Raw genomic sequence first — 11,039 nt, forward strand, 5'->3', positions numbered from 1 at the left:
AAGATCAAAACACGCACATGTGCACACACACACACACACACACACACACATACACATGAATTATTTATTTGATGAAATAGTTGTCAATTAATTCATTAGTAATTATGGCACCCCTAAACTATTAAAAATCTATATTATTATTTTGTGCCACATTATTCTAAGAAGTATTGAAACAGAGAACAAATTATATTAATACAGATTTCAATTTTATGTTATTTAATGTTTTATTTCATTTTATTCCAACAATCTGAGTGTGTGAGCACGAGTGCGTGTGTACGTGAGTGCGTGTGTGTCGACGTGTGTACCCAGCTGCATTCTTTCCAGTTCTTTGGCCACATTTATTTGGCGAGGGCCCATGGCCTTATTGACACTTGTCTCCTGTGCCTCCTGCATGACAATCCATGCAATGAAACCACAAGTGGCGCACACACTGTTCAACAGTTGCTACAAGAACAACATGAGCAGACAAAGAGTGTTTACCTTCCCAGGGTATGATAAAAGTAGCAGCAAAAAGCTGGTCTTATTGCATAAGTAAGCGTAGTGTGGTCAGTTTCACAATAGGCATTGCACTTTTTATTACAAGCAGTTGTTTACTTCACATTAGTACAGTGTCCATTTTTACTTTACGGTCTTGGTTACTTTCACTAAAGCAACTGTGATGAGTTTATGATCCTATCTGGTGTGTCTGTATTTTTTCAGTTGCTATCAAGAAAAGGCGGAGCCTCCTGTACGCACCTTGCCTGCATTGCCATCAAACGGCCAATTACGTTTCTGGAAACAGATTTTGGACTATTATCCTACTCTCACCAGTTCCTTCCTTCTTGATTATCTTGTTGAGTAATATTCTGGTCTTTCCATTCTTTGCTTCTCCGTCTTGTCTAAGTGGTTTCAATTTCTTCTTGCGTTGCTCCTTTTGCAGTTGTTTCAGCCTCCCTTCGGTATGCGAACTGCAGTTAGCTGCCATTCTTTTCCGTTTGTTTGTAGTAGCCAGGGTTGGACTGCAGTGCCGATTGCTCTGAGACGGCAAGGGAAACTCAGGTTCCCCTAAAATGCCCCACCCACCAAATAAAAAAAAACATTGAAATGTTCATTGACTAAATATGTACCGAATCTGCTACTTCTCTCAAGTAACTTCCTTGTCATTCTTTCGTCGCAGCGCCACAGCACTTTAATTTTATTATACAGTCAGACGCTGAGTGCCTACTGTTTGATAGAGTGGGTTGTTCCACTGCACCAAACTGGACAGTCATTGCATAAATGCTGGGCTGCTTTATCACGCCTATCGGATGCTCAGCGTCTCTGGAGGTGTATGGGGCAGTGGGCCCGCCCGGATGCTTGGCTTCTGCATGATGGTTGGATGATCTGTCTCAGGTGGAGCTGAGCTCATATGTATGAATTTTGTTTTATGGAACTATGTGGCAAACAATGAGTTTTTAGGTACAGAGAGGCTATGGGTGCTTATAATCACGCCTTCGTGCAATTGTGTGCTGACGTCAGCGCGTGTTTGCGCACGTACTCGCTATCACGCTTACTCGCATTTGCACTCACTATCTCGTGTCGTTGTTTGTTTTGTTTTGTTTATGCTCACTTCCCAGAGCTCTCTTGGTTCAATAAATACAATGTCAAATTGCTAGTTGTTGGTTGTGTGGAAGCGAAGGGAAGGAAGAGCATAGGGATTAAAAGGCGGATGGAACCATAACAAAACCTGGCCACATCTGCTTGAAAGATTTTCCCAAATGTTAAAGCACACACAAAGGCACAGTCTGTGAGATGGGACGAGTCACCAGGACATCCTGTTTGAGAGTCAATGCTCACTCCCAACCCACTCACCCTCCTACCACAGTGCTAAAGAGACAGTGCAGCTGTCACCACCTGATTTAAGCGGCATGGCAAGGCCTCGGTGCTCTGGGATGGCTGTTCAGGAAAGAACCGTTTTATCACACCTCACTGAAGTGCCAGAATTGTATCTGCCAAATGAAACACTTATACTCTCCATTATTGTCTGATTTGGATGGTGAGGAATTGCGTGGCAGGCTGGAATTGGATTGTCTATACCGGGGTGCTCAAACTCGTACTATTGCGTGCACTACTAGACATAAAGTGTCGTAGCAGTTTTGTATGATAACTACAGTATTCATTAGCTATGTTTTGTCCATCCCCAAATCAGGAACTTGATACCAAATAAAATGCTGAAATATCAGCCTATTTTTCCACCCCAAAAATAAACTTCTGCTACTACTATTCCGTCCGCTTGTGGAGGCCCAATGATGTCTCAAGTACATAGTATATGTAAAAAGTAAAACTTGTAATGATATTGTTTCAAGCGAGCTTCCAGTAGTCATTAAGTAATCTTTATTTTCCTGAAATGTTTGTTAGACTTGGAACATGTACAGACATGTGCTCGGACAATGTGACACACGGACACACAAACGTGCACACACCTACACACCCAAAACAATTAAGTGCCACTAAACATTAGATCGGATCACCAGCTACAGTTTCTAAGAGTAAATCCTGCTTAGACGTTCAGTAGATTACTAGACATTCCATTCAGCAAAGAAATTAAAGTAATTGCATTAAAGTAAACAAAAGACATGACATGAGGACATCCAGCATTTAATTTCCTTTCTTCTATAATATGTCCATGACATTTGCAGAACTTTTTTCATGGTCTTTAAACACACTTTTAAAACAACACAAACCCCTTCAACCATATTGAGGGAACAAGCGCAATATATATATAAGAACATTTACAAAAAAATCCGAAACAGGAACTGCAATATAGTCTGGGATTGTTGCAAATATGCCACGTCGACAGAGATTTTCCCATTATGATGCAGGTGGCAGCCATTTTAGTTATAAATCCTAATGCAACGCTACCTTGGTTTTTCATTTATAACTAAAAATAATTTCATCGTTGTTTAGTTATAAATCCTAACGCAATGCTACCTTGGTTTTTCATTTATAACTAAAAATAATTTCACAGTTGTTCTAACTTCATCACAATTAAAAGCCATTTAATTATCATATTGCCAACGTGAGTGCCATTAGTCGAGCATTTATCGCTGCGGCAATCCAGAACTAAAATAGAATAACAGCTGCACATTGCAGAGGATAGCCAGGGATGACCCCACGATAGATAAAGACAGTATATAAATCAAATGCGCTCTTAAATCTAGTCATCAGAATGGCCCGTTCTCAGGGGAACTTTTCTACTTTCTTTATTGGAATCTGCACTAGCTGCAATGGCTTGCAGACCTCGCGCAGTGAAAGCGGAGAAGGCGCTGAAAAGCCAAACCTAACCTCAAACACTTGCCTTGTAAACAACTTGTGGGAAAGACCGAAGCCCAAGTGGCACACGGACGCTGTGATACTTGATCAGGCTTGATGCCACAGGCCACCCGGGATAACCTCCACGTTCCGCACTGTCACGCTATAAATACAAAGATAGACAGGAAATGTGAAGTGAGGAAGATTAAGTTCCCTCATAGTTGTTGCCCGCAAACACTCGGGGAGAGGAATCAAATTGTACTTTTCCTGAGCTTCAACAGCTTTTTAACATGTCACCACCCCCCCTTTGCTTCTCAGGAAAACAGGTGGAAAACCATCTAGCCTGAACACACACTTGCACACATTTCACCCATGCATGCTGAAGGGAAACTAAATCTGTTAGAATTCATGCCACACAGAATAATTAATTTCACATTCAATAATAATAATAATAATAATCGTGATCATAATGCACTTTACATTTCAGAGAAATTCAAAGTGCTAAATAAATGATATAAATGAATGCCAAAATTGATAGGGCTCATCATTACTCATCGTTTTTGTGCTGTTTAATGGTGTGCCGTGAATATTTGTTTCTTATGTAAAATGGGTGCCATGCCTCGCTTCTCGTTAAGAAGCGCAACATTCGGGCGTGAGAGAGACGCACTTGTCATTGTCGCAGATCAACTTGCATACGAAAAGCACTCAAGTGCTGGCTGTAAACACAGCCGCGTCTATACACAATGGCAATTGTAAATTTGGAGGGAGATTTGATGGTGAACGTTTGGCAGCAACGTGTTGCGCGCGTTCAGCCCATTGAGTCGCTAATGAGAGTGATAGATTGTGGCTCCTCGGACGACCCCGACCCCCTCAAAAGCCGCTGCTCCCATGGGATGTGACGGCCACGTCCCCGAGGGACATTCAACCTTCCATAGGAATCCTTTTCATTATCGGGGAAGGGGTTTTCCCGCCCGTTTCGTTCAACCGAATTCCCTCTCGTGAAACCAAATCTGAATGTGAGTCAAATGATTCAAATGCAACACGAGCCCGTGTACTGCTTAAGTGCTCCCAATAATATCTATCAAAATAGACTCGCTCGACTTGTTTTAACCGTTGACTCTTGGATAAACATTTCGACCCACCCGAGTCTCTTTATTTATTCATTTCCACCGGACCGTGAGGCTCACTCGCGGGTGTCCGCCTCCACACCTTTGCGCTTGCGGCTGCGCTCGCGGCCTGCGGGCGGGGATTTTAATGGCTGGCCCCGTGCCCGACCACAGGCGGACTAGTTCGTTCGCTTCTCACGACCTCAACTCCTCAAAGGCATCGCTGAACTATTGACTCAGACGCGCAGGCAGTAAGAAAAACCGCAGAGGCCAGACACGCTGCCAACTGCTGTTTGGCTGCGGCTCTTTGCAAAGGAGACTTCAGTGTGTCGTTTAGACACCGTGTCATCCGCAGGGCATTGCACCGGATGAGGTGAATCAGACTCGCACGCAATGACGATATAACCATTAAAAAAAAGTTATTTACACACGCACAGAAATTCCACGTGAATAAAATTAATATTAAAATAAAATCTAAATTCTCTGCAACAGACACGCATACTGGGCTATAAAAACGGAGCTGCGGTAATCTAATCTCGTGTGTGTGTGTGTGTGGGGGGGGGGGGGGGGGGTGCTGCTGCAAGTCACCGGTTGCTGACACACGGCAAGCACCACGCCACCATACAGAAATACATCCCCCGGATTTGGAGCCCACTTCACTGCAGGGAGGGGTTACGTCTAAGGGAGATGGGAATTGACATAATGGAGTGCTGTATGCAACGGATGTGCAGTGTAAACGTAAGATTTTAGTCACATTTAACGAGTTCATGCTACTGCTTGGCCAAATTCCCTCACTTTCCCCATTCAAGATGCGTCACAAGCCCACTAGAGGGGGATGGAATTGAACATTTGGCAGACAAAAGGAAGAGAGGATTCTCATGTTCTTGATTGAATTCAATCTGTTTGTGACATTAACCCCCGAGCACATTTCCCCAGCTCATGAATAGACTTTTGCGAGCTCCCGCTGCATTTGGGATGAGATGCCCCATAGAACTTATATTTTTTTCAAAACAGGTGAGTGAGAAAGAGAAAAAATAGAATCCTTTGTCCCACCTACAGCCAGATGTGAAGAAATCTCACCAAGCTTGACTGAAAAGTTGCCAATTCAAGTTGCACACAAGGACAAATCCCCACACAAAATATTAATGTTGGAATTTTGACTTGGAGACAGGTTTGTAAGTCAATGATTGCGCGTGTGTGTGTGTGTGCGTTCTAGGTTCTAATTTGGATTTAAAAGACAGGCAAAAATTGACTTAACACAGAGACTGTATTTTTCAACAGTATTTATTCAAACATTGGAAGAATACCAGTTCTTTCTTTAACAAACAGCAAAACAATATAAAACAGCTTTGGTGTAACAATCAAGAACAACTCTGTACAAAACTAAACCTTTTTATAAAAAGTACTTTATAGCAAAAATCCTATAAATCAACACATCTGCATGTACAGGTTATTTATCACCAAGATCCAATTGGAACTGGTCATAAATGATAATGATCCATCAAAGGCTTCTGTTCCATAAAACGAAACATAACAAAAAGTGCCACATGAACATTTTCGGGGTGGCGTAACAGAAATGTCACAGGTTAGATCCTCGTAACAGCTGCAGGTCTGAATTCAAACGTAGTGGCAGTCCCACAGTTCCATGGTTGTGTTCCCCATGCTGGCTTTTGGTGGCGAGGCTCTACCAAGGCCGCCACACAACCTCGCCGCCGTCCGGACCGGGACTCACTCCTACCGGGCTGACCGCCTGGGATCCCCCAGAGAAGGAGGTCATGCCGTGTACGGGTGAGGCGGCGGTGCCCGCCGAGGGCCCGTTGACCGCCATGGGCAGCCCGGCATTCGCATAAAGTGGGATCACTGGGGCTGTGGCTGCTGCAAAGGCCGGGTTGGGGATCAAGAAAGCAAACTGTCCATCGGAGGCGGGCACCAGCTGGAAGCCCCCAAACACCTTGGGGGAAGCGACCTCGGCCGGGCTGAGTTTGGAGGCCATGGCGGCGCCGGGGCTGATGGGCAGGGTGGAGGGCAGCTGGACGTGCAGGGGCTGAGTGAGGTGAGCTTGCTGGGACGCGGCCTGCTGCGAGTAGTTGATGGCCATCATCTGGCTCATGCAGCCCGACAGGTGGGTGAGCAGCCTCGACCTCACCTCCACATTCACCCCCTCCGAAGTGGACAAGAAGCGCGTGACCTCGTTCATGCACTCGTTGAAGCCGGCTCTGTACTTGCTCAGCACGGCGGCGTCAGGGGAGAGAGCGGCCGCTGGAGAAAAAGGAGGAGACAGACTGATGTTAGTGATGCTTTCTCACTGGCCTGTGTCTCATCACTTGCTTTTAATGCCTCTGCGTTATGACCAAATGCCCATGTTATTGTGCTGGAAACTATCCAATTTCATTTAAATGGTTAGAATTATTAATATAGATTAAATAAAGTGTCATACAGTGACAGTCAGACCAACCAAATGCTTTCTTGGGTAGAGGATTGGATTTTTCTTTCACTTTCTTTCTACCATTTCATTGGTGTACTACATTTGCCATTAGGTAGCCAAACAAAATTTGGACATCGCTATATTATTTTCAATGCATAGGCCACATTTGGAAATGCCAAAGTTTACAATATTGGTGAGAAAGGGGGGGGGGGTTCCGATAAGATTTTCTTCTTCCCACTCATTTCCAGGCATTATTCTTACTCTTGTTTTTAATGAATTCCTTGTTAATTCCAATATGAAATGAGCATTGTAATTGTTGATCTCTTTGTGTTTTTATCTAAAATGTTATTGCCAAGAATAGCTGCTGATTTACAAAAAAAGAACAATTCTCTTCCACTACCATCACACAATATCTGCATCATCCTTCCAGTATACATGTTTGTGAGACTTTTGTGTTTGGTGGTGTGCCGTGGCTGTTATGTAATGTAAAATAGACGCCTTTGCTAAATAAAAGTGAGCGGGAATTCGACTTACCACTCATCTGCACTCGCTGCAGGTTTCTCAAGTGCTTCACTGTCATCTCTAGGATGTCTGCCTTCTCCAGCTTGGAGTGTCTGGAGCTCTAGAAAGAACGTATTTCAACTTTAAAGGAAATCTCACCCATTTAAAGTGTAATTTATCTTAAAAGAAGCATAGAGGTGAAAATACTAAAGTTGACCTACATCTTTTTTTAGCGCGTCCAGGATGAGCGTCTTAAGTTGGCCGAGACTTTCGTTGATTCTTGCTCTGCGTCTTTTTTCCATAATGGGCTTGGATGACTGAAGGAATAAAAGTCGAGACACCGTTCAGTTAATTGTCGATGATACAGAATTCACGGCGCATCCTGCATCAGAAAACTCTTTCGCTTGCACAGGGCGACAATTACCTTTCTATGCTCACTGGCATTTTTGGGCTTGTCCGGCGTGTGTGATCCGTTTGCAGGGGCACCAGCCATCGGGGACCCCGTCTGCTTCTCCATGATGTCGGCTGGCATCGTTACTCAGTTTTGGCCACACGAATTAAATCGATAAATCCTTTCTTGGGGAAAATAGATGTTGACAAGATTCTTTTTTAGAAAAAAAAAAGTTCGTCCACCGAACGGCCCTGTTTAAAAAAAGAAAAGAAAAACTACTCCCGTCATCAGTATTGTATCACCACTAAGTCACGAGTGGCGGCGTCTCGACTTCTGCGGCCGACACGCGCCACAGTATTTATACCAGCGCGCGTGCTCCCACATCGTGTGAAAGCTTCTCTGCATTCTTTCCCACACTCGCCTCAACCAATGGCAGAACCGTCTCGCCAAGTGAGCGCAAGCCCGGACACTGATTGGCCAACACCCCCGCGCACCGTCAGTCACGCGCTGTTCAATCAACCCGCAGCGAGGAACAACAAAGCCGGTCGAGCGGGCGGCTGGGTCGGGAGGAGGTGAGACGCGGGGGAATGCGTTTGGATGTTTGCTTCCAACTTTAGTCGGTGCTCGTGAAAAAAAAAAGAAAAATGTCGTCTGTTTTCTGCGAACATCTCTTACACAAACGAAGTATATATCATTTTGTTTTTGACGTTTTCACTTTTTTCTTCTTCGGCAATAATCAACTTCCTGGTGTTAGAATACAGAATAGATGTAAACATGAACGACGTTTAGGGATAAATAAACTTCTATTTTTGTCAGCTTCCGGACGTGCGCCGCCTGCGGGATCATGGCACGCGAGGGAATTTTCGCAGTAGCACGCAGCCAGCCAATGGCGCGCGCCCGCTTTATGCAAACAAGGCGTTTCTTTCCCCGATTGGCTGCTGAATGGCTCCGTGTCAATCATTTCGACTCGGGGAGCAGCTCGGGCAGGCGGGTTTAAGGGGGGCTGGAGTGGAGGGGAGGGGAGGGGCGGAGCACATCTGTCCGCGTGCCAGTAGTGCCGGATTAAAATTTGGTTACTTCTCAGAGCGCATAAGATTGATGCACAGTATATATAACAGGATGTGTTCATTTTAACTCTCTCCACACTCCCTTTCAGTTACTGCGTGGTTGTAATACGTACTTAAAATAGGCTACGTAATGATGAGATAGTAAACGTGTGAATATTGTTGCTGTGATATTCACTTTCCTCATCGTATAAATAAACTATCCAGCCACCCGTCTGTCTATCCATCCGTCCGTCCGCCCGCATGTCCGTCCATCCATCCATCCATCCACCCAACCATTCAAGCAGCCAGCCATTGCATCGAAGAAAACCCCTGACACACTTGTCAATGCTGCAGGGTTTGAGGAGGGAGAAGGTCGCCACCTAGCGTCCATTTTGCACGTTACATACCACGACTGACAGTGCTCATTGCATAGTAACCGTTAATTTACACGTTGACTCCACTGTTTGGTTGGACGTCGGATCTTATTTTAAAACTCTATCAGTCTTTTAAATCATGCATGTTCATGGACGTGTTTGTGTGCGTACACGCGCATGCTTGCATGTTAACTCCAAGGAGGAGCATTTGTATACATATATGTGTGTGTGTGCGTGTGTGAGAGATGTGTTTAGGTACACCCACTTGGCATCCATGTGTGACTCGACCACAATGTGGGGGACCTGATGATAAGCCGACATGACAGAAGCAAATAATGTCTGCTCCCGTTATCTTCTCTTAACCCCTCGGCCCTGCAGGAACCTTTTAAAGGGCCAAACACTGATACAAACACACATGCACAGAGATGCACATATGTACAGTACGCCGTAGATATGAGCCGTGTACCAACTGCACACATATGTATTCCCATGTTACATGATGTTGCACAATACAAAATTCTAAGAATGAGTACTCTGGACTAGTTTTGCAACTCTTAAAGGTATGTCTCGTGAAAAATGTGTTTATCTCGTCTGTTTGAAAATATGATGTGCATTGTTGCTTCGTTTTCAATTGGTTGATATTCTGTACTTCCTGCGGAAACTCAGGCAAGCAAGTGCTCCTCCGGCCGTCATGACTACATTTTACCGTGGCACCATTGAGAGCGTCCTCTCCAGTTGTATCACTGTTTGGGGTGGTAGCTGCACTGAATACAACAGGGCTGTGGACTCGGACTCGGGGACTCGGACTCGGTCATTTTTTGCCGGACTCGGACTCTGTGCTGATTTTGACCGAGTCCACCGAGTCCGACAATAAAAAAAATACGTTCAATTTTATTTTCATCATGCTGCTGAGAATGCGCGTAGGAATACTGTCCACAGCCCTGCTTACGATCAATGCGGCCACGTTGAGTTGCACTTCGGCTAATGTTTACATTATGTACCAATGTCAAGGACGATTATGTCACCCAGCTTATATCATTGATGTGTTTCGATAGTTGTGGGGTCGTCACTAATTATTTGTGTTTAGATAAATGTCTGAGCTATAATGGTGTAATTAATGATTAAAAAATATTATCTTACATGTCCTGTGTTTCAGAATGGTTATTTAATTGGGCGAGAGTGTGTGTTTTCAAGCGTTTTGCCTCATGCCAATGGCACTCAGGGCTAAGGGTGGGCTTCAATGACTATTTTTGTAAAGCCACGCATTTAATACCATGTCAAATAATATATTAGAGTGTAGGTTATGTTCCAATGTATCCACTTCTATCGGTTAAATTGTGTTTGAAAAAGAACTTGACAGCATTGAGCGCCGCCGGCGTTTGTCGGCCGCCACCTCGCCAACCGACATAGATGAAGAAATTGGGGCAATGTTGGCACTTGGTCGAATGAAAGAGAGCCCATTTGTTACAGCTGATCGTTATCCGTCCGGCCTCAAGGCAGCGACTCGGACACTGACAGCAATGCCAATCAGCCAAGTCAGCGTAGAGCGCCTGTTTTCCGGGCTCAAGTTTATCATGTCTGATCAGCGCGGCGCGATGAAGGCTGACTTGGTTGAGGCGATTTTGTTCCTAAGAACAAACTCAAGTCGTTGAATTGAAACTTGAAAGTATCTGTTTATTGTATTTGTTCATATGTTTAATAAAGACAAAGCCACAGTGGCGTAGCCAGGAATTTTTCCAGTAGGGGCGCGCGCCCACAGGAAAAAAAATCTAACATCACCCACGCCGTTCGCTGATTGCTAAAACAACATCCGGGTCCGGGAGGCAAACGGTGAATGGATAACATCGCGCACATAGAATAGCGCAAGCACATTCGCGCAAGACCGAAAGAAAAAAACGGCATGAAAATGAAGAATCGAAAAAGCTC

General features: G+C 44.6%; 1 protein-coding gene across 1 annotated transcript; it reads right to left on the minus strand.

The window, feature by feature from the left end:
* Positions 1-5,626: 5,626 nt before the first annotated feature.
* Positions 5,627-8,050, minus strand: her9 (hairy-related 9). Its single transcript, XM_037244097.1, has 4 exons — positions 7,727-8,050; positions 7,524-7,619; positions 7,336-7,423; positions 5,627-6,635 (listed from the first exon to the last, which is right to left on the minus strand). Exons 1-4 carry the CDS (start codon positions 7,832-7,834, stop codon positions 6,061-6,063), a joined length of 867 nt encoding a protein of 288 aa, XP_037099992.1. The 5' UTR covers positions 7,835-8,050; the 3' UTR covers positions 5,627-6,060.
* Positions 8,051-11,039: the final 2,989 nt, after the last annotated feature.

This window comes from Syngnathus acus, chromosome 2 (assembly GCF_901709675.1).
Source record: "Syngnathus acus chromosome 2, fSynAcu1.2, whole genome shotgun sequence".
NCBI lineage: Eukaryota > Metazoa > Chordata > Actinopteri > Syngnathiformes > Syngnathidae > Syngnathus > Syngnathus acus.